General features: G+C 43.3%; 2 protein-coding genes across 9 annotated transcripts in view; both read left to right on the forward strand.

The window, feature by feature from the left end:
- The window catches only part of ITCH (itchy E3 ubiquitin protein ligase), a 121,690-nt gene extending 117,390 nt beyond the window's left edge, over positions 1–4,300 (forward strand). For 6 of the 7 annotated variants that reach the window (XM_078057105.1, XM_078057106.1, XM_078057103.1 and 3 more), the window contains one exon: positions 893–4,300. In XM_078057105.1, the coding sequence (XP_077913231.1) occupies positions 893–992 (100 nt within the window). In that variant the 3' untranslated portion in view covers positions 993–4,300. Of the gene's footprint in view, positions 1–872 lie in introns of all 7 variants that reach the window. The other variant, XM_078057108.1, reaches the window with a different exon arrangement.
- A 2,387-nt stretch (positions 4,301–6,687) lies between these two features.
- On the forward strand, positions 6,688–26,409 carry DYNLRB1 (dynein light chain roadblock-type 1). 2 transcript variants are annotated; one of them, XM_078057111.1, is made up of 5 exons: positions 7,475–7,497; positions 14,071–14,152; positions 15,623–15,698; positions 21,473–21,640; positions 26,055–26,409. In XM_078057111.1, exons 1-5 carry the CDS (start codon positions 7,490–7,492, stop codon positions 26,096–26,098), a joined length of 378 nt encoding a protein of 125 aa, XP_077913237.1. In that variant the 5' UTR covers positions 7,475–7,489; the 3' UTR covers positions 26,099–26,409. The 2 variants fall into 2 exon arrangements, with proteins under 2 accessions (XP_035948154.1, XP_077913237.1); XM_036092261.1 differs by lacking the exons at positions 7,475–7,497; positions 14,071–14,152 and adding an exon at positions 6,688–6,810.
- The last annotated feature ends 1,518 nt before the right edge of the window (positions 26,410–27,927 follow it).

The following is a 27,927-nucleotide window of genomic DNA, read 5'->3' on the forward strand; positions in this document are numbered from 1 at the left end:
AGTAGTACACAGACAGTCCCCGACTTAAGATGGTTTGACTTAAGATTTCTTGACTTTATGATGGTGCGAAAGTAATATACATTCAGTAGAAACTGTAATTTGAATTTTGAATTTGATCTTTTCTTGGACTAGCAATATGTGTATGATACTCTCTCATGATGCTGGGCAGTGGCAGTGAGCTGCAGCTCCTAATCAGCCAGCAATCATCAGGGTAAACTACCAGTATATTTAAACCAGTCTATATGCATACAACCATTCTGTTTTTCACTTTGAGTACAGTATTCAATAAATCACATGATATTCAACAATTCATTATAAAATAGGTTTTCAGTTCAGTGATTGTGCCCAACTGTAGGCTAATGAAGCTGTTCTTAACACATTTAAAGTAGACTAGGCTAAGCTATGGTGTTTGGCAGGTTAGATGTATTAAAATGCATTTTTGACTTAATGATATTTTTAACTTATCATAGGTTTATCCACATGTAACCCCGTCGTAAGTCAAGGAAGATCTGTACTAAAAACCTTTTGATAAGAGACCTGTGGCCTACAAAGCCTGTATTTACTATCTAGCCCTTCACAGAAAAAGTTTGCTGACCACTAATCTAGATTAGGGTGAATGGGAGAGTATGAGGGGACTAACTCTTGGCCCTGTGTTCTATATACACTTGTTAGTTCTTCACTCTACCCTGAAAGATAAATATTGTTATTCCCATGTTACCAAAGAAGAAACCAAAATTGAGAAAGGTAAAAGCACTTGTTCAAAGGGCCAGTGACAGAGCTGGGATTTGAACTCAATTTTGCCTGACTTTAAAACAAATGTTGTTATATACTGGACTGCTCATATGATTCTTTGTATATTTCCTTTTCTCAAGCTAACAATTCTTACTTTTAGTTTTAACCGCCTGGACCTGCCACCGTACAAGAGCTATGAGCAACTGAAAGAAAAGCTGTTATTTGCCATTGAAGAAACAGAAGGATTTGGACAAGAGTAACTTCCAAGAACTTGTGCCACCAAAGGACAAGAACTTATTTGCAATGTCTGTCCTTTTCCTTCTCTGCTTATTGCACATCTTGTTGTAAAATTGGGCTGTGACTGTTTAGAGAGTTGAGTGTAAGTAAGATTTATCTCCCAGTGATTCTGGATTTCTACTCAGTGTTTCCAGAAATCAGATCTGCAAATGACTAATCAAACCTTGCTTAACATGAGATTTAACACAGCAATGAAATCTGCCTTGTCTTATTCCACTAGATTGTTACCTTAACAACAGTTTTGTATATGTGTGTCAAAAATCTCACTTGGGAGTAGATTTTTTTCTTTTAGAGATTTCTGCAGATATGCAGGGAAGTCCCTTGGTACATGAAATATGTAAGATCTTAAGCCTCGTGGTGAGAGGTATTTGTTAAAAGTGCAAACTTAGCCCAGCTTCTGGGGATGTGAGCAAACTTCTGGCTTGTGCTCTCCCTCTCATTTCAGCCTGGCGTGACTGTTGTTTTTCCTTCCGGAGCATGAATCCATGCATCATTTTGCTGTTATCCTTGGAAAGTGATGCAAGACTCTTGCATCGCTCTACAAAGCAGTTTTGTTACTTTGAATTCAGGGAGAAGTTGGTCCCAGCCTGCAAATGGCCCTATAACTCTCTTCATTTGGAAGTTTTATTGTTTTAATTGCAAATACTAAACTTTACAAACAATATTAACACTGTACTTCCTTCATGGTGGTTTTATAAAAGTTAATCTAGAATTGGAATTAATTTAGCTAAATTCATCAAAGGCCATCGTTGACAATTTTTGTATGTTCCTATATGTAAATTGCATCTATCATAATCCAACAACTTCAGTTATACTTAATTATTGCTAAGGAATTCAAGTTATAACTAGAGTACTTTACACCCAAAGAAAGAGGTCAATGAAACATCCTCTAAATTACATTTTCATTAGGGAGGGAGAGCTGTGGTACTGGCTAAAAAGAAGGGAGTAATACATTTACTAGCAATACATTTCTAGTAACCACAGAAATGTATTCTCTGTATGAATTAAGTCTTCAAATTATCATTTCTCTGACACCTTGGAGTAGTCCTTTCCATTCTTTACATTGTCCTGAATTGGATATTCTGTTCACTCCAAAAAATTTTAACAGGCTTTTCCTTCTTTTTCCCGTGACTATTTAATTTCATACTGCTCCATTGATATCTGATTAGTGCACTTTTGAATGTCTCTATAGTTAATTCTTTTAACTTGGCCTAACTTAGACTCTGTCAGGAAGGCTGCTGTCAGAGGTTTAACTTTATGGACAGTGGGATGAAGCCTCAGTCAGCTGAGTCCCCATCACAGCTGAACCCTGAGGACAGCCTCATAATTCGTGAAACAGGACTTTGGCAGGTTTCAGTAGCATAACATGAACAAGTAGCCCTGAGCCAAAAATAAGCAGAGAGTAGCAAACCCTGTTCCACATGGAAAGAAAATGGTTTTTCTTTGTCCCTAACTACTCTTACATCCTGGAACAACAACAAAACCATTTTTAAACTTGTGTAACTGTGCTCTAAAACACTGCCATCATAAAGCAGACTTAAGTGAGTGAAAGGGTTGCCTCATCTACAAATTGTCACTGTAAAGGGGGGAGATTAGGTTCTCCCCAACCCTATCTTTGTTTTTTATTCCATATACTCCACGAAGTGTATGGTCTCTAAAAGCCGTAGTTGTTTCCAAGTAGGGACTCTGCCTTTTTGTTGGTAGGGGGAAAATGCTATTGCTTTGTCTTACAGAGCGAATGTCTGCCAACTATCCATTCATTATATAAATCTGAACTTTGGTAATATATGGCTGTGGAGATAAAGCCTTCTATAAAGTCTTACTGTTGAGGTGAATTCTTAAAATGTAGTTATCTACAATATTTCCTAGAGATTTATGAGATTAAATTAAATAATGTAAAAAAAAGTAGACTTTTTTTTTTGTTCTACATAGTGCTTGATGATTCATTTAGGGACCTAGAAATATTGTGTGAAAATGTATAAATACTACCCAAAAGGCTTTCTGCCCTATATTTTTAAAATACAGAATAGTTATATTTGAAGTAGCCCCAGCCCTAGTTCTATAGGGCTTGGCTATTTAATATTTTTATGGAAGAAACGTTTAGTTCTGGAAAAGGTAAATGCTTGTATATATTTTTGCAGCCTGGGATCTCCCTTACTCCATTTCTTCCTTTAATTTAAATGGCCACATGTATATGTCTTCCCTGCTGTGTTAGGAAAATGGGGGCTGGATATCCCAAGAATCAGAGGTTATATAAAAGTACTACAAATAGACAGCAGACATAAATACCTACCAAATGCTATTTTAAACTTTGGTCCAAACTGAACATTTGGAAATAGATTTATTGTAAGTGTTCAATTAGAGCGATTTCTTAAATCTGAACTAAATTGCTTTTAGAGTCCTTTTTCTTTGTAAGCATTGTAAATGCTAATAAATCCTGTTAATTTTTTTTACTGCATGTTATGTTGAAATAAAAACAAAGTAAAATGAGCAATTGCCTTATTCTTCTGCTCTTTTGGGAGATTGGGGAAGGCAGCATTTCACAGCCTGGGTCAGGAGGGAAGGACCTCACTCATTTCATCAGATAGAGTGGTTTAAAACTGATCCAGCAGCTCATAATAATAAATTCCTGCTCTGTCTTTTATGATCTTGTATCAGAGTGCAGAAGAATCTAATTTCATAAGACTTACAATAACTCTATTTAAAATTCAGGTATTAATTTTTCATCAAGAGATTGATGTATCAATGTCAATGCATCAGAAATTTAAGTGAAAAATGACTCACTTGCCCACAAAGATCTCATCCTAAATGAACTATTTCAGTCAAGCCCACTCTGCCACTTTTTATCTGGTTAATAATCTAAAATGTTACCAGGGATGACTCATGGAGTTAGACTTTATTTCTATACTACCCTCCTTGCTTTGGATGTAATTCCATCTGAACTCCTTTAGGTTAATTACTTCTACTTAATATTGGTATCTCCAGCCCCCCCCTTATTTTTTGTTTTTCTTTTATTAGAGTTATTTACAAAAGTATTTGTATATATGGTATGCTTTCATTTACTAAAAACAAGGAATGGCAGCACTGGATTGTGTATTACTGTATTGGAGTTCCTTTGTTTTCTTGAACTGTAACTTCAAATACTCAGGTAACTCTACAAATATCACAGGGAGTCAAGTGCTCTTATAAAGGTCCTTCACGGGGCTGCCTCACTTGCATTTCCTTAAAAGATGTAAGACTGCGTTTATAATTAAACTTTTTTGGTCCTTTATTTGCACACTGTTCTGTTAGTCTTGAGTAAGGAGGTTTTCCCTACCTACAGTGAAGCCTTCTTTCTGTATGATTGAGTTGTATAGATTTCTGCCTCTCTGCTTTTTTAAGTGGGCAGGTTATAACCTGCCTGTACTGTGGAGTAGGTAGAAAAAACTGGAAAGACCCACTGAGGTGAGACTGGATTTGTCACCTATGTTGAAGAGAACCAAAATGAAGACATCTGCTTTTCTAAGACAACCAAAGGTGCTCTAAAACAGGACCCCAGCATGGGTGCTGAGTAGAGAACCACCAGCTCGTTACCAAGACTGACCTCAAAAAGCTGTCCTACTCTCTAGCTTCAGTAGACCTTTTTCTTATTAGGACACCAGGTGATCATGCTCTCATTTAAAATGGAACCAGTGGTGAGAGGCTAAGGGGATTGGTTTTGTTTTGGTTTTTGGTTTTTAACGCTGAACTAACAGTGACTAGAGGACAGAAACTGCAGGTCTCTCCTAGGTCCGGAGAAGTAGACCCTATCCTGTTTAATGTTTCAAATAAGCAGCTAGAAAGATCTAGTTTCAGTGTGGCTGAGAAAATGGGGGAAGACTGGTCCCTCCCAGCATGTGGAAAATTTCCATGGGAAATAGTTGTTCTTACCATTTGGCTTTCTGGTCCCAGACCATACAAAAAACATCAAACAAGACTCAGCTGTGGCCGACTGACTGCTGTTATCTGGACTTTTAGGAAATGTCCCCTGTTGGTGTAACTCTAGAACAGAAATTGCTGTCATTCCCAGCCTATTTCAGTTAACAAACCTATGTGTCTGTAGGGCTCCTTTGTGGTCAGGACATTTGCCGGAGGATTCCAGGGTATCTTGCTGTTTGGCAAGAGGAGGATCTTCAGTGAAGACCTCAGAAGGATAATGTTTGTCCCTTATTAACAGGTTCCCATTAAGCAAAGCTGCGGTGGGCAAGAGGGTTTCCTCAAGGCACCTCACAGGACAGAACCTTGAGAATTTGCAGTCATATCTACGGTGAAAACACTCATACTATTATTCTTCCTCATTTCTAATTCAGACCTGCTCTTCTGTTTGTCTTCCCCATCCTAGCAACCAATACCACACACTTAGTCCCAGGACAACTATCAACATTTATTACTATGCCCCAAACATTGTTAGATATGCCACATGCAACTGTCTTTTAGTCTTCCTGGCCACTTTCAGGGATGATTGTTTCTATTTTACAGATAATAAAATGGAGGCTCAAAGTGATTAACTTGAGGCTATTCAGTGGCAAAGAGTGAAAACTGGAATTCTGGACTGTGACTCCAAAGCCTGCCTGCCTAAACGTTTATATTCCATTACTAGTAATGTTAACCTTGATCCTTTGATTAAGATGGTGTCTGCTCAGTTTTCTCACTTTACTGTAAAGTCACTATCCGATCCTTTTAACATCCAGACCCCCCTGGAAGTAGCACCACATTCTTCCCTAATTAAGAGAGGCTGCTGTGGAATGAAAAATTGGAGTTAGATTATCTGTGTTGAATTGAGCAACCTCCCCAGGAATGTAATCTTGAACCAGTCAACATGGAATTTCCTGGTCAATACTAGTAAATTTACTGACCCGTTCCTCTCCCCTTATAAGGGCCTAAATAAATCGTTCCTTGCTGATAAATTGCTTTCTTTTTTTATGCCCTCTCTCTGACTGTAAAGGTCTTTGTATAGCTCAGGAGAGCTTCCCTCTATTTACTTAGCTGGGATGCTGCCCGATTCATGACTCGTGTAATAAAGCCAATTAGATCTTCAAATTTACTCCAACGAATTTTGTTTTCTAACAAAGGCAAAAGAACAGAAAACAGGACAACGTAGGGCTTTGCGAAGAAGGCTCCCCCCTTTTAAAGGTGAGAAAATGAGGGAGCACAGAGATGTAAAGTGGTTTCTCCAAGGTAACCCAGGGGTGGAGCTGAACTCCGGAGTCCTAAACCTGCATACTTCCAGGCCAGCCCTGACCACTCCATCTGAGAACCTGCCCGGAATATTCCTAAGGGGGTCGCTCTGGAGACCCCAGAGATGCATGACTCCAGTCCCACTACCTGACTTTACTGTGCCTTCGGTGCATTTTGGCACCGCGCCTCATTTTGCCTTAATCGGGGCGCAAAGGGGGTCTCAGCAACCCCCGACCTCGCTTTCCTGCTCGCCCACCACCGTCCACCCAGGGCTTCCAGAGCCAGCTCAGACCTCGGTTGAGAGTTGAGATCCTCTTCTGACACCACTAATCAGCATCGGCACAGAAGGAATTGTGAATTTTCCATAGCTGAAGCGCTCCTCTGCTTTTCACTTTCGGACAGTGCCTGGTAAATTCCCTACAAGCCCTGGGGGAGCAAAGACCCGCCTGTCCACCGGTCCCACGCTAGCTCCTGATAGGCTACCAGAGCTGTCCGTTCTGACAGGGGTGCTGTGCGCAGGCGCGGAAAGGTACCGGGACTGGACGGAGTGCCGGGGTCGCGGAGCTACCCGTTTGTTTGGAGATGGTGAGTGTCCGCCCGGAGCTTGTGGCTGGCGGCCGGAAAGTGGCCGAGTACGGCCGCCCACCACCCTGCGCCTGGCCCTCCATTCTCCGGGGGCGTCTCAGAGTGCCGGGCTGGGAATCCGCGGAGCTGGGTAGGGTTGGGCAGGGCTGGGCCCGAGCTGACGGAAGGGCGGAACCCGGGCAGCGCGGGCCTCCAGACCCGGACCGAGGGGACAGAGGGGACCAAGCGGGGGCCACCGGATCCCTCTGACCGTGACCGGAAGCAGGAGCTCGGGCCTCGGCAAGGGTCTGACGGAGATGGGGAGGCCGGCTCACAGGCCCCTGCATCCTAGCGTCCCGGGCCTCGTTGCGCGATAACAATAATGATGTTTCCTGGGAGCTTAATTTGTGTCAGGCACTGCTAAGCGCTTTCCGTACCGTGGCTCTCCTCCTCACCAGAGCTCTGTGAGGTAGGTGCGACCAGTATCCCCATTTGACATACTTGGAGTCTAAAGCCGAGTGAAATGAAGTGCCTTGCCTCGGGAAATGGCGGAGGTTGATTTGAACCCTAGAAGCTTGACTGACGCCTTTCTGTCCCTGTGGTTTTTTCGAGCGTCTGGAACTTGGTGCATGAATCAGAAATCGACGGGGTCCACCCTTGGGCATCCCAAAACCTTGCTGGCAGGAACTGTTGGCTCTTTATGCCTTTGTAGGTTTGTTTTCTCGTGTTTTTTATCCTCCTGATTTGTAGGAAGCTTGAAGAGACTTCTGAAATGTGAAATAAAAAATCTTACTTAAAAATGTAAAGCCCACAAGAAAAATGGCAGAGGAAAAAGGAACAGTGCCATGACCTAGAGGCAAGCACTTATAATTAGAAGACATATTCTTGTCTTTCTGTCCTCAGTTTTCGCTTAATATAGTTTAGCTCCTGTTGAATGTACAATTGTGGACTCTGCTTTTTTCATTTATTATTACACCACAGAGAATGTGTTTACATCACTAAAACATATGTAACTTCATCTTTCACATCACTTTTTAAACTGTAAAAAAAATTAATTTTTAACAGATAATACTTGCACACAGTAAGAAAAAATAATCTGAAAGGATCTAACTGAAAAATAAATCTCCCACTCAGCCCTGATCCCCAGCCTCAGTCTCCAGAGTTGAAAATTAGTTTCTTATGTATATACAGGCATGTATATGCTCCCTCTTTTTCTTTCTTTCTTTCTTTTTTTTTTTAAAGATTTTATTTGTTTATTTGACGGAGAGAGAGAGATAGTGAGAGAGGGAACACAAGCAGGGGGAGTGGAAGAGGGAGAGGGAGAAGCAGTCCTCCCAGGACCCTGGGATCATGGCCTGAGCTGAAGGCAGACGCTTAACTGACTGAGCCACCCAGGCGCCCCTGCTCCCTCTTTTTCTGACACAAATGGTAGTTTACTGTAACCTGTACCATGCTACTGTGTGTTTATACTCATAAAGGCAAAACATATTTAGATGCACATATTAAGCAATTCAAGCAGTTTCAAAGTATGTAATGTAGAAAGTGCATGTGGTACCCAGATCACTCTGCTATGGTAAACGACTGTTGGCAGTTGGGTGTGTTTCCTCCTAGATTTGATTAGTGCATAAGCACATTTATATATAAGCTGTTTATCACATGAAACTGGAAGGTTTATATTTCTACATATTAAGTTTACTTTAGGCTATATAAAGAGATACCTCCTTCTAAAGCTTACACTGTTCACTTAAAAATACCAAACATTTTTCCATGGCAATATATACAAATCTTCATTCTTTTTAAGGGGACATTCCATTGCAATAAATACATTTAGGTGATTTACAGTTTTTCACTGTAGACAATGCTGCAGTAACTGTTGTCTTCTTTTTTAAAGATTTATTTATTTATTTGAGAGAGAGAATGCAAGTGGGCGGGGGGAGAGGGAGACAGAACTCTCAAGCAGACTCCCCACTGAGCACAGAGCTGGACTCTGGTCTCCATCCCAGGACCCTGAGATTATGACCTGAGCCGAAATCAAGAGTCGGACATTTTATTGAGCCACTCAGGTGCCCCTGCAGTAACTGTTATCTTTTTGTATGTGTGTGTGCTCATGCTAGTGTCTATGTCAGATATAGGATAGATTCCTAGAAGTGTTACTCCGGGCATGCATAGTTTATAGTTTGGTAGAAACTGCCAAATTGCCCTTCAGAATGGTGATATAAAAATCATCCATAATTCTCTCTAGTTTTACTTCACCACACAACTATTTTCATCTTTGTATGTTCTCCTTCCTCTTGGTTCACATGTGCCTATTTTTCAAGATGTACATTCTTGTTCTTTTTTGTTTGATTTAATGTCCAAAGACATTTAACCTTGTTGTTACATCACCTTTGTGATCAGTTATTTTTAGTGACCAAATAATAGTAAAATAGCTGTACCATAATTTGTGAAACCATTCCCCCTGGTGTACATTTGGGTTATTTCTAGCTCTTCATTAGTTGAGATAATGATGTGATGAGTACTTCTGTATGTGTAGAGTATTTTAAAAAAATTATTAGAGTATTTCCTTAGGAGAAATTCTCAGGAAAAGAACTTCGAGGCCAAGGGACCAAAACTTATGGGTCTTGCAGTAGTGTTGTCCTATAGCTTTCCCAGAAGGTTGAATTGCCTTTGTACCAATTTTGCCATAACTGCTAGATTTAAAAAGATACTTCATCAGGGGCACCTGGGTGGCTCAGTCGTTAAGCAACTGCCTTCAGCTTAGGTCATGATCCCAGGGTCCTGGGATCAAGTCCCACATCGGGCTCCTGCTCCGCAGGAAGCCTGCTTCTCCCTCTCCCACTCCCCCTGCTTGTGTTCCCTCTCTCGCTGTCTCTCTCTCTGTCAAAAAATAAATAAAATCTTAAAAAAAAAAAAGGTACTTCATCGCTACAATTTTTCATTTTTTTAGGAATGAAATGAAATGTCTCCTTTTTCAAGAAACAGTGAACATGTTTGTGTGTTTGTAATTTCTCTTAGGTATATTTTCTGCTAGTATCCTTTTTGCCCACTTAACTTTTAGACTTTATTTTTCTTTCTTTTTTTTTAAGACTTTATTTGAGAGAGAGAAGGTGAGAGAGAGAGATCACGAGTAGGGGGGAAGGGTAGAGGGAGAAGCAGACTCCTGCCTGAGCAGGGAGCCCAATGCAGGACTCAATCCCAGGACCCTGGGATCATGACCTGAGCTGAAGGCAGACGTTTAACCAACTGAGCCACGCAGGTGCCCCTAGACTTTATTTTCTTAATCATTTTTGTGTGATGTTTTGGAATTACTCTTTTGTTATATTAGATGCAGGTTTTTTTGTCCTTTTGATTCATTTTTGTTTTATACAAGTTTTACAATACAAATTATACAAATGTTTATGCTTAGCAGTCAGATTGGTCACAGTTTCTTTGTGAATCATATGCTTCTGATGGTTAATCCTCTTATGCTGAACCAATAAATAATCCTGGAGTTTTACTGCTACTTGTTTTTCTATCTGTCAGCAACACGCAGCTGGGAACTAAAGAACCCAGAAGGCTTGTTTCTTGCCTGATGGAGACACCCATGTTAGTAGTACTTAGGACCCAGGATGCGGAGGATACTAGTTGGGCTCTCTCTAGGAGCAGGACAGGATTGTGATTGTGAGCCAACCCTGAGGGACTCCATATCCACTCTATTACATATCCACCATATTTCTGGTACCAGTTGGCTAGCTCTGCAGAATGACAAAGTTTGATCTAGAGCTGGCATGACTTGGATGCCTGCCTAGGATTGCTGCTTGTGGCTTTTTGGCAACATTAGTTTTTCTTGTTGGCTCTTTTAAGTCTGAACTTGAGGTTTGTTTTAAGCACTTTCTCCTGAACCCAGATAGATAGCTGGTGCCCTTTGTCTCCTGGAGACCCCTCTAGACCTCACGATCCCCAACTCACCCAGGCCTAGCCCCATCCTGCTGGTTAGGATCATGTTGGAAAAGACTATTCTCTAGTCTTACAGAAAAATATTTTTATTATATTTAACTATATACTAGTCGAAAGTCTAATATTCCTAACATACAAAAGTTTTTGAAAATCAATAAGTATGTGGAAAAATCAAAAGACTCAAAATTGAGAGATGTAAACAGTCAATAAGTTTCATTTCAACTTCACTGATAACTCTTAAAAGTTAAAGAAAAGTTGACTTTCTGTTATATGATTTTTGCCTATCAAATTAGCAAAGAATCAAAAAACATTGGCAATACTAGCCCTCTCTATTCCTTAAACATGCCAAACTTGTTTCCACTTCACTGGCTTTGCTTTCAGTCCTTTGCCTGGAGTGCTTTTCTTTTTCATCATTTAGTTCTTTGCTTAAAGATTACATCCTCAGGTGTTCCAGACCACACTAGCCAAAGTATATTTCCCTGCCTCCTAGCCCTGTCCCTGTACTCTGCAGGAATCATGGTTACTTGATTTTTGAATGTCTCTTCGCCATCAGCCATGAAAAAAAAAAAAAAGAAAGAAAGAAATCTTGGGGCACCTGGGTGGCTCAATCAGTTTGAGCGCCTGCCTTCCCCTCAGGTCATGATTCCGGGGTCCTGGGATCGAGCCCCGCATCAGGCTCCCTGCTCAGCAGGGAGCCTGCTACTCCCTCTCCCTCTGCCTGGAGCTCCCTCTGCTTGTGCTCTCTATCTCACTTGCGCTCATTCTCTCTCAATTAAATAAATAAAAATCTTAAAAAAAAAAAAAAAGAATGTCTCTTCACCAGAATGTGAGCTCTCTGCAGGCAGGGACCTCATCAGTTATGGTCAGTGGCATATTCAGCTCTTCTCTTGACCTGCTGTGTGTCCTTGGGCAAAACTCCTTTCTGAATCTCCATTTCCTCATTGTAAAATGGAGATCCTACTAACCATGGAAGGTTCAGATGAGAGAGGTGTCTGAAAACATTCATCCCAATATCTGACCTGTAGCAGGTACTGAGCAGGTTAATGTATAAATTGTATATCCTCCCTTTCTTGGTGTGTGTTTTCTTTAAGCAGCCAGGTCTTGGTCGCAGGTTCTCATTAAACGTAGGATCACCTAAACCCTAGCTCTTGTTTACCCTGGGTATTGTAAGGCTATGTCCCCCCTCCTATACTTGAAGAGGTTGATTTTTATAAAACATGGTTGTAAAAATGCTTTTTATTTGTTCCTTAAGTATTTACTGAGCCTATACTATGCCGGGTAGTGGGGCTATAAAGTTGAGGTCCTTGTTCCTGGGGTGTTTTGGGTCTAGAGGAGCACAGATAGTTACATCCCATTGTGGTAAGTGCTGTGAAGGCAGGGTGCCAAGGGTACCTAGAAGAGGGACAGAAGAGGGGAGAAGGTCTCCCACAGAAGGCTCATGAGCTGAATCCAAAGAGTTGCAAGTTAGTTACATCAAGCAGTGACTGAGGGAGAGAAGGCTGCTTCCTTCAGAGGGAGTGGCACATGTCTGGGCCCAGGCTCAGGCGGGCTGGTCTTGCCCCCTGCAGTCTGTGCTCCACACAGCAACCAGAGCCATTGTTTTGAAACATCAGATCTTGTCACTCCTCTCCTCAAAACCTGCTAGTGGCTCCCCATATCATCCCCATTAAAAATCAAAGTCATTGCTGTGGTCTACAAAACCCACTGAAATCTAGTCTGACCCAGGCTCCCTCTCTCATCTGGCCGCCTGCGGCTCACTGCACTTCAGCCACACTGGTTCCTGTGAGCCCTGGAACATGCTACCTCAGGGCTCTTGTACTTGCTCTTCAGGCTGTCTGGAACACTCTCCTTAGAAATCCACATTAGTTCCCTCATTTTCTTCACTCAGATCTCTACTCAGCTCTCACCTTGGTGAGGCCTTCTCTGACCACCTTATTTAAAATTGCCTGCCTGGGTGGCTCAGTTGGTTGGGCATCTGCCTTTGGCTCAGGTCATGGTCTCAGGGTCCTGGGATTGAATCCCACGTCAGGCTCCTGCTCAGCATGGAGTCTGCTTCTCCCTCTGCCCCTCCCCCAACTTGTGTTTTCTCTCTTTCTCTCTCTCTCTCAAATAAACAAAATAAAATCTTAAAAAAAAAAAAATGCCATCAACCCCTGCATTCCAGATCCCCTTCCCTACTATATCCGATATATCCGACACTATATTTTACTTGTTTTTGTTTTTTTTTTTAATGTCTGCCCCTTCCAAGGGTTTTTGTTAGATTTTGTTCATTATAGCATCCCCAGGCCTAAAACAATGTCTGGCACATTGTTTTCTGGTACCCATATACCTGAAGTAGGGCTGAAGTGAATAGCAGTTATGAAGTATTCATCTTTTTCATTTAAGCCCCACTTTCGAACCTCCAGGGGATATTTCAGACCTCTATTCTGACACCTTTGATTTTAGCTTTCTTTCCCTTCTTAGGTTGATTGCACATTGACCGAGCTGTCAATGCTGAGCATGTCAGAGCTCTACAGTCCTCATATTAGAGATCTCTTTCTTGGATACACGGAGAAGGGTTAAAAAAATGTTTGGGTTTGGTGGTTTGTTGTTGGTTTTCTTTTTTCTTTCTTTTTCTTTTTTTTAGTTTATTTAAGAGAGAGAGCATGAGTTGGGGGAGAGGGAGAAAATCTCAAGCAGACTGCACGGAGTGCAGAGCCTGATGTGGGAGGGACTCAATCCCATGACCCTGAGATCATGACCTGAACCGAAACCAAGAGTCGGACACTTAACCAACTGAGCTACCCAGGCACCCCAAAAAATGTTTTTAAGTAGAAACAGTATAATGGAGTAAAAAGACGCTGTTTTAAAAAAAAAGAAAACCTTGGGCGCCTGGGTGGCTCAGACGGTTAAGCGTCTGCCTTCGGCTCAGGTCATGATCCCAGGGTCCTGGGATCGAGTCCCGCATCGGGCTCCCTGCTCCTTGGGAGCCTGCTTCTCCCTCTGCTTCTCTCTCTCTCTGTCTCTCATGAATAAATAAATATATAAAATCTTTAAAAAAAAAAAAAAAGTTTAAAAAAAAAAAAAAAAAAAAAGAAAACCTTATCTATAATTCCCTGCTCTCAATGTGGCTTTTATTTTTTTCAGAGCCCTAGCTTGCTTGTTTTCATGTGCCCTCATCAGGCACTCTATTTTTGCATTTAGCTGTTTTCACTTAATGTTATATCATAAACTTTTTGTAGTGATATAAATATTCTGATTACCGTTGTTAATGTGTGTATTATATTCCTGTGAACAGACATGCTATAATATAATTGGCTTTTTTCCTAATTATTGGGCATTTTTGGCTCTTTCTGTTTTTTGCAGCTGCAGGGTCACAGCAGCAAACATCCTGCTGTATTCTTCTTCTAAGTTATTTCCTCAGGATGAGTTTCGGGAAAGTTACCAGGTCAGATTGAGTACTGTGTAATATTGACCACTATTGTGCTTTACCCCCCCTCCCCAGAATAGCACTTAATAGGAGCTCACGGAAAGTCTTGAATGAATTATGACCTCATACATGCATGAACCACTGTATTGTTCTCATGTCCACAGAGCTAACCCTGTCCTTTTACTCAGGCTCCAGATCTATGAGGTGTCAGGCTATTTGCCATCTCGTAGGAGGAACTTGTTTGCTCTTCTCTCCAGCATTTGAGTATTCTTACATCATTGGGGACTGGGTGGTAGTGATTGGATTGTCAGCCTTGTTCCTACTAGAAAAACAATAATTCATTGTGCTCTCTCCATCACTGTTTAGAAGCTCCTCCCCTCCAGGCCAACTCATTAGCCCTTGGGGGTGGGGAACCACTTTCTTTAGGTGGATGGCGTCTGTTTTCAACATAGCCTGACTCAGCCTTTGAGTAGCTTCTGCCTGGATTCTGGACTGGTCTGGAAGGGGCCTCCTAAGAACAAGCACACTTTAAGGCCAGTTTCCATCCACACATTTGGCTTAGTTCAGTTAAGCAGTTGTTTACTGAGCACCTGTTCTACAGAGCATTATAGAAACAAGTAAACCAGTATCTAATGCATTCCTAGAGAGGTACAGTCAAGAGTTTGGGGAGTCAGAAATGGGCAAAGACTCCAGAGTTGGGGGATCAGTAAAGGCTTCGTGGAAGAGGTATGTCTTAGATGGCCTAGAAGAATTTACTGGATTTCCTTGTTAGGGTAAAAAAGATGTAGAGATAGGGAGGTATAGGCATGGAGATGGAGAGTTGAAGGAAGGGTAAAAGAGATGGGAGTGATATTAATATAGAAGGCCTGGCATGATAGGGTGAGGTCCCAAATGCCATGTGCTAGTTTCTGGAGAATCAGGATTAATGAGCCCCTTCCCCAGGCACATTTCCTGTGGCTGTGTGCCGTGTGTCACACTGTCTCAGATGCTAGCTTACTAAGTCACTGAATTTATCCTCATGGAGTCATTTTTCTTCCTTCGGAATATTTTCATTTGTGCTGTTTGGGCCACAAATGACAACTTAGTCTCCTTCCTATTAGACGCCACTGTTAGGGTTTTTTCAAATCATCAGAATCTGGTCTCCCAAGTGTCCCAAATATGTGAGTCATGGATGTGTCTATACTCCCAAGAAAGGTATTTATATTCTGCTCCCAAATAGCTAAGCAGGGAGAGGTAATAGTGCCTAGTGGGCAAAGAGCCAGGAGTAGCCACGCCCCATGCTGGGGTTTGTGAGCAGATGGTTTAAGCCCTGTGGATGGCCCAGGGACCACTCCAAACAGGCCTGGGGAGCTTTGAGGAGGTGCCATGTGCCTGGATGTCACTTGTTTGTTATTGGAAGACAAATGTGTGATTAATCTGCCGGGAGTATGAGGGAGTCAGTCTGGTCTTCCTGACCCCTCCTAACCTGGGTCTTGTTCTCTCTGGCAGGCAGAGGTGGAGGAGACACTGAAGCGACTTCAGAGCCAGAAGGGAGTACAGGGCATCATCGTGGTGAACACAGAAGGTACACCCTCCCTTTGGCCATGACCTGCTCACAGGCAGGCCCCAAGAAGACAGCCCAAACACAGCATGACACTTATTGTTTACTAAGCCCTTTCATATACAGGATCTAATTTTTACCCTTTTTTAAGCACTTCCAGTGTCCTAGCACTATTATTGGAATTCCAAAGTTTAAAAAAGAAAAAATTCACTCAATCCCACTGCCCTGACAGATCATACTTTTTACTGTGCCATGCTTTTTAGCCCTTGCCCAGGTACATCTTCTCTTGGTCATAATTATAATTGTTACTCTTTTTCATATGTTTACTCATGAGCTTGTTTTTTGGCTTTTTTTCTTCATGATTTACATAAGCAAAATTTTTAACTGCCAGTACGATGTTTATCCACCATCCACCATTTATATGGTTTCTACTTTTATTTGTAAGTAAACTCTACCCCTAGTGTGGGGCTCAAACCCACAACCCTGATATCAAGAGCTGCACAATCTACCCACTGAGCCAGCCAGGTGCCCCTGTTTCTACTTTTTTACTAGATAATACTCTGGTCAACTTCTTAATACCTATAGCTTTTCCCTCCTTTTGTGGGGCAGGCAGAGAGGGCAGAGGGAGAGGGAGAAAGAGAATCCTAAGCAGGTTCCATGCCCAGCGCTGAGCCCAGTGGGGGGCTCAATCTCACAACCCTGAGATCATGACCTCAGCTGAAATCAAGGGTCGGGTGCTTAACCGACTGAGCCACCCAGGCATCCCTCCCTCCTTTTCTATGGCATTATTTCAACAACTAGAAGAGTACAGATACTAATTTTCCCAAACTGCAGTAGACATGGTGAAGAAAACGACTAACATTTATCACACACTTGTTCAGTGCCAGGCCACAGGCCAGTGCTTTACAAACATATTGTTTCATTTATTCCGTAAAGCAGCCCTGTTGTCTCCATTTTGCAGTGGAGAAGACGGAGTCTAGAAATTTAATTGATTTGCCTGCCATTATAGAACCAAGATTTCATGCCAAGTCTGTCTGAATGCACTTGTGCTCTCTCTCCCACACTGTACTGTGCAGGAACAGAGAGTAGCTGCTGGTCTGTAGCCCAGGCCATGCCCAGGGTCACCCAGCTGGGCTCCCCCATTCTCTAGTGCAGTGCATTTAGTCAACTCTGATTTGTTCGAGACTCCTTGAGAGCTCTGTGTGTATGTGTTGTCATTCTAACCCTTGTTTTTAGAAAGGCAGAATTCTCAATAATGCCTACTTAAATAGAGCAGAATGAAAGTCATCAAGGGTGAAAAAGTAGAAGTGGCATGTCCTTAGTTAGAATGTTATTTTCCAAGTTGTCAGACCCTGGCCAGCCCAGAACTAGGCAGCGCATAGCACATGCTCCGCAGCTTTGTCAAACTCTAATTATACCATGTGGTCAAAGCAGGCAGCAGGTTGGGGGCTCTTAGGACACTGTGGAGGCAGGAGCAGGTTCCAGCTCAGGTCTGCCATTGCTCAGCTGGAGGGCCTGGGGCTTCCTCTTCCCTTCTTCAGACCTCAGCTGCCATAAGTGGAGTGGTTGATCCGGGCAATCTCTTTTGGCTGCTTCTTACTCCAAGATCTGAAAGACTATTTGTATATCTCCCCAGAGAGACTGTCTTAGACTGGACATTTTTTGACCCCAGATGGGGAGGGAGCAGCTCCTGGGGTTGTTTCCCAAATGGGGAGGGAATAGGCCTCCATCAGTATTTGCAAGTCACAGCCTTCAGTTTTGCTTTAAAACTGCCCCCAAACTTGAGCTTTTTCATTGGGAGAATATAGCACCAAATGCTTACCTTTTGGATACTAATGGGCACTTCTTTTTCATATACTAATGTGGCAGTATTGCCCAGTGGCTAAGAATATAGAATGTGGAACCAGACTGCCTAGGTTTGAATCCTGGCTCTACTTAATTTTTATCAGCAGTGTGATCTTAGGCTAGTCACTTAACCTCTCTGTTTCAGTTTCCTCATCTGTAAAATATGGATAATTATACTACCTTCCTTTAAGGGAAGCTTTTAGAACAGTACCTGATGTATGGTAACTGCCATATAAATGCTAAAATTATTGCATGTATTTATTTATTTTTAATTTGTGTCCCATCTACAGACCTTCCACTTTAGTCTCACATTTCACACCGTGACCCTGCAAGGCAGGGGTTTTGCCCATTTTTCAGATGAGAAACCCAGAGCTGAGAGAAATTAGGTGACCTGTTCAAGGTCACCCAGCTGTGGATGGAGGTGGTCAGAACTCACTGCTCTATAGGGCCTTTAAGCTCTCTGGAAGCTTCCAGGAAGGATGATTAGTTAAGGATTCCTATTATCCCATCTAGGGCTTTCCTACCCCCATGATTTAGCTCAGCTGCCTTTTCCTGCAGGATGCGTTTCCCGACCACCCCAGCCCAGAGTGATTGCTTTTGCCCCTGAACTAATGACACATATCCCAGTCACTTACCAGCCATCTGCCACTGCCTTTGACATCTTTGCCCTGGCCAAATTTAAATGATGTTTCATAGTAAAAGTGTGAATTTAAATGGAATTACCAAGAACTTAAGGAATATTCCATTCCATTTGTACCTCTTCAGACCCCCTGCCATCTTCTGCTGCTACCCACACAGGGCAGCATAAAAGACTCAAATGTGTAAGCTTTACGAGGGCAGAGAGTTGTCTCTTGTGTTCATTGCTGTACCCCCAGCACCTAGAACAATGTTGACACGTAGTTGGTGCTTAATAAATACAGTAGACCCCCTTATCCATGGGGCATACATTCCAAAGCCTCCAGTGAATGCCTGAAACCAGGATAGTACCCAACCCTATGTATACTATGGTTTTTTCTATATGTACATACTTATGATAAAGTTAAATTTATAAATAAGGCATAGTAAGAGATTAACAACAATAACTAGTAATAAAACAATAGTGACAGTATACTATATTATGTGAGTGTTGTCTCTCAAAATACCTTGTTATACAGTATTCACCCTTCTTGTAATGACGTGAGATCATAAAATTGCCTACATGATGAAGTGAAGTCAGGTGAATGACATAGGCATTGTGAGGCAATATTAGGCTCCTGTTGACCTGATCAGGAGGATCATCTGCTTCCAGACCAGAGTTGATGCGGGTAACTGAAACCATGGAAAGTGAAACCACAGATAAGGCGGGGGGCTACTGCCTCTGTTAAATATTGTTAATGTTTTTTATTGTTGATTGATGAAGCTGGGTTTGGTGGGAGGACCTGGCTATTCAACCTTGGTCTTGACAGATCTGAGCCCCAAGTTAGAAATCGTGCTCCCTCATGACCAGCTACTTCTGCAGGCTGCACAGTCCCCATTTGTGAAGGCAGAAGCTTAGAGTAGGCGACCTAATCATTTGGCTGTCTTTGTGGTGTCCCCAGCTCTGACATCCTGTGAATCTGGACTTGATCTCTTGTCCTTATTTGAAATTCTCCCCAGTTTTGGTCCCTGTCCCACCTTCTTACTACCTCTACATTTTCTCTTGTTTTTAAAGTGAGCCAACAAATGGTTAGCTTCTTGTCTCCTTTATACACATCTCACTTAGTAGAAATGTGATCAAACTCATGGCAGTATTCGAACTGCTGAAGGAGCCCTTGAGAGCACTCATTTATGGTCTGCAATAAATGCTTAGTGAAGTCTCTTTAAGGACAATGGTGAGCAAATCAGACCTGGTCCTGCTCACTTCCATAATGGTGTGATATCAAACTCCAGAGGAAACTGCTCTGAAGGAAAATTGTGTGGGATCGGTAGAATGGAGGCATTGACCACATCTGGAGGTGGGTAGATCCACCAGAAAATGGACACCTGAGGGATCAGTGGGAATTATGAGAAAATGGGGAAGGAAGGAAAGTTCCAGGCAGAGGGACTGAGAGAAGATGGCCTTATGGTATATAAGAAGAGAAGGTCAAGAGTTTTGATCATCCAAACTTCTCCAGGCCTTGAGATTGGCCCCTCAAGTTACCTGGGGGATGGGATTTATTGTGTAGTGATGTTGATAACAAGCCAACATTACATTTGTACTCTTGCTAACCATTTTTTTTTTTTTTTTAAGATTTATTTATTTATTTGAGAGAGCGAGAATGAGAGAGAGAGTACATGAGAGGGGGGAGGGTCAGAGGGAGAAGCAGGCTCCTCGCCGAGCAGGGAGCCCGATGTGGGACTCGATCCAGGGACTCCAGGATCATGACCTGAGCCGAAGGCAGTCACTTAACCGACTGAGCCACCCAGGCGCCCTCTTGCTAAACATTTTTAAATGAATTAGCCATATTTAATCCTCACAGCACAAGCATTATTTTACAGATGAAGAAACGGAAGCTTGAGAGGTTAAATCACTTGTGTAAGGCCACATAGCCATGAAGGGGTAGAGCCAGGGTGTAAGTCCAGGTCATCAGATTTCAGAGTTCCTCCTCAGTCATCACCCCAGCTGCTCATACTGCCATCCCTAGGAAGATTCTGCTATGGAGTGGGGCCTGGTGGGCACATTGTCCCCATCCAGGACCCAATAGCAACCCTAATGATCTAGTCCTCTTGTCCCTTGAAGGCAAGTGATCACTACAGTCTGTCCCCATGACTTCACTTGGCTCAAAACAGCCTCTCTGACTCAGCTGCTTCTCTTGCTATTATGTCCTCTTCTGCCCACTCTCATGTTCCTGTGCTTTAAGAAAGACAAGATTGGGCCAGCTTCTTGCCACCTGTGAGTAGGCCTGAGGGTAATTGCCTTTGGCCAGTCCTTAAGCTGGTCACTTGTGGGCCAGACCAGCAGGGTCATGGGCCCCCAAATCTAGCCACTTATGTGTGAGGAGCCATTTTTGCCACATTCATCAGAACTGCCTGTCAGCTGTGGGCACTTAAGTCTTCCTCAGTGGAGCCTTCTGCTGATATGTCTTGGTGATTCATAGGCACCTGATGATTCAGTTGTGTCCTGAGGTGGCTCAAGCTGAGCCCCATTTTTCACCTCCATGATGATAGGCACTGACCAGTAAGGGAGGTCCATTTAATAGTTCATTGCAAGGAAACAATCTTCAAAACAGAAAAGGCTTGGTACACAATGGTGTTCACTGCATAGTAATTAAGTAAAAAAATCCAGCCTATGTACCAACAATAAAGGAATGATTAATTCTGTGGAATGGCCAGTTGTGGGCTCTATGAAAGCAATAGCGATGCTGTTTACAAGTCTATATGCAGACAGAGAAACATGCTTTAATTTGAGGGGCACCAACATGTGTATAGACATGTGTTTACAGCTGGGCCCTAAGCCTCCCTTGGTGGGAACTGGAGCAAAGCACTAGTGATGGTAATGTCTTGGCATAGGCTGACCTTTTTTTCTTCTTCCTACTTTTCAGTATTTACAAATTCACAAGAGCTGTCCTCTTTGTTCAGGTTCTAAGTATTCTGAATGATAGTCTCTTCTTTTATTGCTGGAAACCAGTGAAGACAGTGTGGCCTGTGGAAGGAGCCCAGCAGTGGAGCCAACAGGCCTGCATTTGAATCCTAGCCCTACTGCTTCTGTGCTGTGTGAAGGCTCAGAGCTTCTGTTGCCTCATTGGCGAGTGAAGATGGTGATTCCACCGCCAACATAATTCCGGGGACTGGTGCTGCCATACTTAAAGTGCTCAGCACTGTGCCTGTCAAGTCCTCAGTAAATAGTGGCATTGATTGTTAACTGCTAGTCCGGTACTCTTGAATTAAGGGTGTGGGGTTGGGATTTGGGAGGAAAGGGGCTCCAACTTCCTACTCAGTCCCTGCTCTCCCCTCAGGCATTCCCATCAAGAGCACCATGGACAATCCCACCACCACACAGTATGCCAACCTCATGCACAACTTCATCTTGAAGGCCCGGAGCACGGTGCGTGAAATCGACCCCCAGAATGACCTCACCTTCCTGCGAATTCGCTCCAAGAAAAATGAAATTATGGTTGCACCAGGTAAGAGGTCTTCCACATTCCCACTTGGGAGCAAACTGTCACAGCATATTCTGGATAGCTTATCAAGAATACTTGGCACATTAGTGTCCCCATAGGTGCCATTGCAAGGCCTGAAGAATTGAAGGTAAGAGTTGATTGCCTCGCTGCCTAGCCAGTCTCTGGCTGGTATCCCCAACAAATACTTATGCACTGTGACTCTAGGCCAGACCCTGTACTAGGGTTTAGGCCACAGAGGGGAATCATGGTCTCACGGAACATAGAGAAGGTGTGATTAGGTCTTCCCAGAAGAGGGGACATTTGGGCTGAATCTAGAAGGCACAGGAAGGAGTGTAAGCAAGTTGAACGGGTGGGAAAGCTATGTTTGAAGGAAAAAGAACTCAGTAATTTGAAACCAAAGCACAAGACAAAAATATCATATGGTCGTTTTATCCTTGAAAAAATGTTAAATTGCCCACTTCTAAAGTATAGTCCTGTCTCTCTGGGCCCCATATGGCCAGTTTTTCCTCCAGTGTTGGAACAGATTGCTGCTTTTATTTCTCATGCAGTGGTTGGCCTGCATTAAGAGCTGTGTAGTACAAACTATACCTGTCTTTAGGTCTTAGGATCATTTGCAGGATGATGAAATGCGCCTCCTGGGAGGAGCCCACAAGGACTGGCACCACAGGAGGGAACATCAGGGCTACCTGTCCTGGCCTGCATCACCTCACTCACAGACTGGAGTAGTGGACAGATTAATTGTCCAGGACTATTTTTATATTATTATTTCTGTTCCTCCCTCTCTCTTTTTTGGCTGTGCCACACAGTTAAGTGTGCACGTGATGATGCAGGTAGGCTGCAGTCCAGCTTGTCTAGGCCATCAGAATATGTGTAGGAAAGAATGAGAGGTGAGATGTTTGGTCCATTTTTGAAGAGGCATCAGACACCAAACTTACCTGTGTGGACTTGACCCTGTGGTGGTTTTTAAGGCAAGAGGTGATATGATTGTGATTGGGACCTGGATGAAGGAGGGTCATAGGGAGGCTCTGGAAATTGAATGTCCTTGGGCTTGGCAACACAGATGATGAGGAAGCTGGTTGCAGAATTCTGGGGTAATCTGATGGGTTAACCACCCCAGTAGCAGGGCAGTGTTGGTTCTTTTCTCAGGCTTGTTCTGGCCCATTCGGGTTGCTTAGAAGGATACAAAGGGAGAACCATTGACCCAGTCACAGGGGCTCACAATCTCCCTGGGACACTTCCTAGAGGGGTAGGGACAGAGCAGGTTGGTCACAGAGAAGAACATAGGATAATTCAGAGGCATTTATTCCAAAAACATGCTGTATGGTGTTTATCAGTTTAATCACTGTTTGATGCATCACTTACCAACCCATTATGATGCCTCTGGTTCTGTGAGGAATACCAGATTGCAGCAGACAAAATCTGTTTTCCCAGCTTTATCTCTTTTGAGTGTGACCTTAAGTCACGGAATATGTCTGAACCACTATTTCCATGTCTATAAACTGTCAAGTAAGGTACTATACTGCTCTGGTCTCCTGAGACACCCCATCTGATTGAGTGGGTTGGCTCTGGGTGGGGTAGAAAGACTGGGAAATATTTGAACTCAAATCCCTCCTAAGACTCATGTTGTATGGCTACACAAACCTCCACTTCCCTAAAAGTTAGGCTAGGAATGGTCCCTCTGTTGACCCTGCATGTCATAGCCCTGCATGTCAGAGCAGACTTTGTGCCCACAGGAAGGCACACATTGTGAGGCAAGGACAAATGATGTGATTCCCAAATTAGATTCTCCATGGACAGCTTTCTCTTTAAGCTTAAAGCTTCCAAGAACGTCTCCTCTAGAACGGCAGAGTCGTCTGTATGTTCCTGACTGTCCATTCTCACCTTGACAGCAAAGGCATCTCCAGCTTGCCCTTGAGGACCCACAGGCATTCACAGTTAATGGGTGTGGTTAGTGCTTGAGTCCAGGGTTGGCAACTCCCCAGTTAGAGGTTCTCCTTGGAGTTCACAGGCCCAGAAGCCCCTCAGGTTTGTCAGTGGAGATGAGGATGGAATGGCTGGACTCCTTCTGAGCAACACACAGAGGCCTGCAGGGAGGGCCTGCACACCCTCTCACTCTTGCTCGCTCACTCTGTCTCGCACTCACGCTTCCACAGTGCCACACACACACATTCTCTTGTGCTGGAGAGCTGTGTGACTTTTTGAGGTTGCCTTCAACAGGGTGAGTGTTCCTTCCGAACACCTCACCACTTCTCCAGCCATCCTGCTGCCTTCTAGGGCTTCAGGAGACTCCACCTTCTCTCCCTGGGCCCTCACACATGCCATCCTGCTGCTGGCAGCGCTCCATCTGGCCTTTTTCATTTAGCCAACCAGCCTGCTCATCTGCATTTTTAAGTCTCCCCGCCTAGACAGTTCTAAGAAGACAGATTTGTAAGCACATAGTAAGCATTTAACAAATAGTTGATGAGTAAATACATGAATGATTTCCCTAAATCTCCCTCCATTGCTGACCCTGCACTGTGGGAGTAAGAGGTGGGGTGAGCTGTGGGGATGGGGGTCAGGAATGTCTGTGGGACATGGTATTTAAGATGAAAACCAATGATTTGACACCTTGACTCATGCACTTTGATATGGCAAAAAATATATATAGGATTTTGGTGCCAGAACTCTTGTGGGCCGGAGCCACTGACAAGAGCCTCTGAAGCATTAGGACTAGATTGCCTTAGGTTTCCACAGCGCACAAGCCCCATGGGGATGGCCCCCAGCATAGAACAGGCCTAGTTGCTGCATGTTGAGATGGGTCCTTCTGCGACTATAATTAGCTTCCCACACCATGGGAACAACTTGGAAGAGCTCTGCCCAGGAAGGAAGTCCACTGTCCCTTTCTTCCCACCTAATCATTCTGGTTGATCAAACTGAGAAGCTGCTTCCCAGACCACAAATAACAACAGGTAGTTTCAGATAGTTTAGTCCTCCATATGTGTGCCAGATTTCACCCCATCCTGGCCCAGAATAGCCCGTGCAAAAAGACGTTTTAAGGTAGACTTTTGGTTTTCATTTATTAACCTCATTAATATAAGGCCAAGTTAATGTAGCATAATCAAGCTTTAACACTCTGCTTCCCACAAAGCACTTGGAATGATATTATTGAATTTAGAGCTTGATATTTGGAAGAAAAGACACTATATTGCTAATTTTGTCTGTTTCTATTGGTGGCTTGTTAATTATTTCTATTTTTATTTGTAAGTGATTTTAACTTATACTGATTGCTTAGCCATGAAACTCTTAGTCTTATAAAATCTGTTTCTGCCAATCTGCAACAGCCTGTCATCATGGGAAGAAGCAAACTTTAGGTTTGAATCAGCACACACAAAGCAGACAAGGCCAAGGTCCTGCCATTTCTCCCCTCTTCAACAGAGGGCAGACCAGAGGCATGCAGAGCATCTGGGTCAAACCCAGCTAGCTACCCCACACTGAGTTTTTGCCTTGGCTTGGGCAAGTCATTTAACTCTCAGGGCATCAGTGAAGTGGAAAACACTAGTGTCTGTCTCATAGAGTGATTTATTGAGGTACCATATGAGAAGCAGGTGGCCCAGGACTGGGCACATGGAAGCCTTGATAAATATTTTGGTTTAAATGGGCAAAGTTGAAATGCCCTGCTTCTCCAGTTTCTTCTAAAATAAAATGAAGAGCAACCTTAACCTAGTGGTTGTCCCAGAACCTGCAGCATTAGCATTACCTGGGAACTTGTTAAAAATGCAAATTCTTTTAATTATACAGGAATTAAAATTAAAAACTTGATTAGGGGCCCCTGGTTGGTTCAGTAAGAGGAGCATGTGACTCTTGATCTCGGGGCTGTGAGTTTGAGCCCCACGTTGGGTGTAGCGAGAAGTAAGTAAGTAAATAAATAAATAAACAGAACTTTAAAGGAATAAATACAAATTTAAAAATAAAAACTTAATTTAAAAAAATGCAAATTCTTGGGCTCCACTCCAGACCTACTGAATCCAAAGGGCTAGGGGTGGGGCCCAGTAGTGTTTGTTTTGAGTCCAGCCCTCCAGGTAATTCATGTGCCCTCTAGTTTGAGAACCACTGCCATAGGCAATTCATTTAAATTCTCTGAACCTGAGTTTTCGTACCCAGAAAACAGGGATGTTACTCCTACCTCCCTGTTGGCACCATGCCGTACCATGAAGATTAGAAAAGAGGACGTGCTGCAGGCCGTGGCTGCCGGGTGGGAGGGGCTCTGCTTTCCCGGCAGAAGCCCCCTTGGGAGACTTGCAAATTCATCTTCCGTTTTCCCGACAGTAGGAAGTAGGCTGAGCATTGATGCTTTTTATTGTTCCCCTCCCCTTTTATGGTTGGTGATTTAATGATTTAATGATTTAGTGATTTATTTTTTCATTTTTCTCTTTTGCAGATAAAGACTATTTCCTGATTGTGATTCAGAATCCAACTGAATAAGCCAGTCTCTTGGCTCCCTGCATCATTCCTTAATTTAATAGCTCCCAAGAATAATAATGTTTAATCATGTCAACCAACTGGCAGGTGGAAATCACCTTAGAGCCTACTTAGACCAACCCAGTGACCAAAGTCATCAATCCCTCTGCTGGCCAATCACCCTTGAATCCTTGGGAGGGCCTTCTTTCCTCACCTCCAGATTTTGGAGCAAGAGCTTTGAGCAGCCCACACCCTACTTCCTCCTGACCTTCAGTTCACTTTGTCACCCTTGGAAAAGGCTGTTTTTCTTTAACTAAAAATAACTGAAATGCTTACCCTGCTGTGTGTCTTTAAACACTAGGTTGAAAAGGCCTCTCTGCCCCTCTGTCTTCCGGCGTAATCACATGGTCTGAAGGCTAAGCCCCGGTGCTGCCTCCGGCCCCCATGGCGGATTGAATTTGTGGTTCAGAGAGGCCTGCTTCCTACTGCGCCTGTGGCCACACTTGCTGAGTGGAGTCCGGTTTATAGTTGGTACCCTGGTTTCTGGGCCTCTCGTCCCTAGCCACTTCTCTTGTTTTGAAAGACTTTGTTTCTGCTGCACTACACCGGGGATAGGAAAGGAGTGATATTTGTTGAGTACCCAGAATACACCAGGTGTGGTATTTGTTGAGTACCCAGAATACACCAGGTGTGTTACATACCTTGACTCCTATCATCCTCACAGTACCCTGCAGACATTATTAAAGCCGTATTAAAGATGAGGAAACTGAGGTCTAGAGAATGGCTTGCCCGAGGTTTCACAACTGTGGCGCAGTCTCTGACTCCAAAAGCTGTTTTTTCTGCGCCTTCTTCCCAGAATTCCCCGATGGTCCCCTTTACCTGAGTGAGCTCATAAACAGGTAAACGTGTGCCTTCTTTCCCTTAGACTCATGGGGGGCGGGGGGGAAGGGCCCCCAGAACGTGCCTGCTGCTCTGTGAGGCTGTAGGCAGCCTGTCATCCAGTAGCACTCTGGGACTTTTCCCCCAGAAACCACATGTATTTATTTATTTTTATTAGGCTTTTCTTTTTGTCTTTTGTTTCTTTACAGAGGGAAAAGATTCAAAACTGTGTAGTATAAACCTTGAAATCCCTCTTCATTGCCCTTCATTCGCCAGAAGTAACCTTTGTCTACAGTGAGTTCTTCCATCTAGCAAAAATACTTTTCTAAATTTTCCAGTGAAGTTTCCTTAATGGTATCAGGGGAGTAAAAGATGGACCCTTGGGAGCCTGGGGGTGTAGTTTATAAGGGCTCAGCAAAATTTTTTCAAAATCTCCCTTTTTTGTGAAAGATAATAGGGATTTTCCACTCCATAATATATCCATGTTTGTCTTAATATAGCAGTAGTCCTTTCAAATAATTTTCCCCAAATCTCCAAGGAAAACTGATTCTCTGGGAAAACATTGCAGGTTTGCCCTGTCCCTGTGGGCTCAGGAAGCATACCTGAGGAGAGGGGGGATTGTAGGACCAGAGCAAAATGACCCTGGATCAGTAATCTTTTAGAAGAAAGTGAGGTATGGTCACTGGTATCTATGTTCTCAGAGGTTTCTGGAAGCTGGGATCTAAGTCTGAGGTTCCTGTGTCCTTCTGGCTTGAGTTTCTCCAAGAAGGATAATGGGGGAAGAAGGTCTGATCAACATAAATGACCTCGTGGCAAAGTCAGGTTTCCAAAGGAGGAGAGGGGCTCTGTCCCTAGGGAAGGAGGTGGTCTGGCTCCAGAGCAAGAGCTTGGAGACCAGACCCTCCTTTCTTCCCTTAGTCCTCCTCCCACGCCCGCTTATTTGCCTTAAAATTCCTAAACCTTTCCTTCAAGTT

This window comes from Halichoerus grypus, chromosome 10 (genome assembly GCF_964656455.1).
Source record: "Halichoerus grypus chromosome 10, mHalGry1.hap1.1, whole genome shotgun sequence".
In the NCBI taxonomy this organism is placed as follows: Eukaryota; Metazoa; Chordata; class Mammalia; order Carnivora; family Phocidae; genus Halichoerus; species Halichoerus grypus.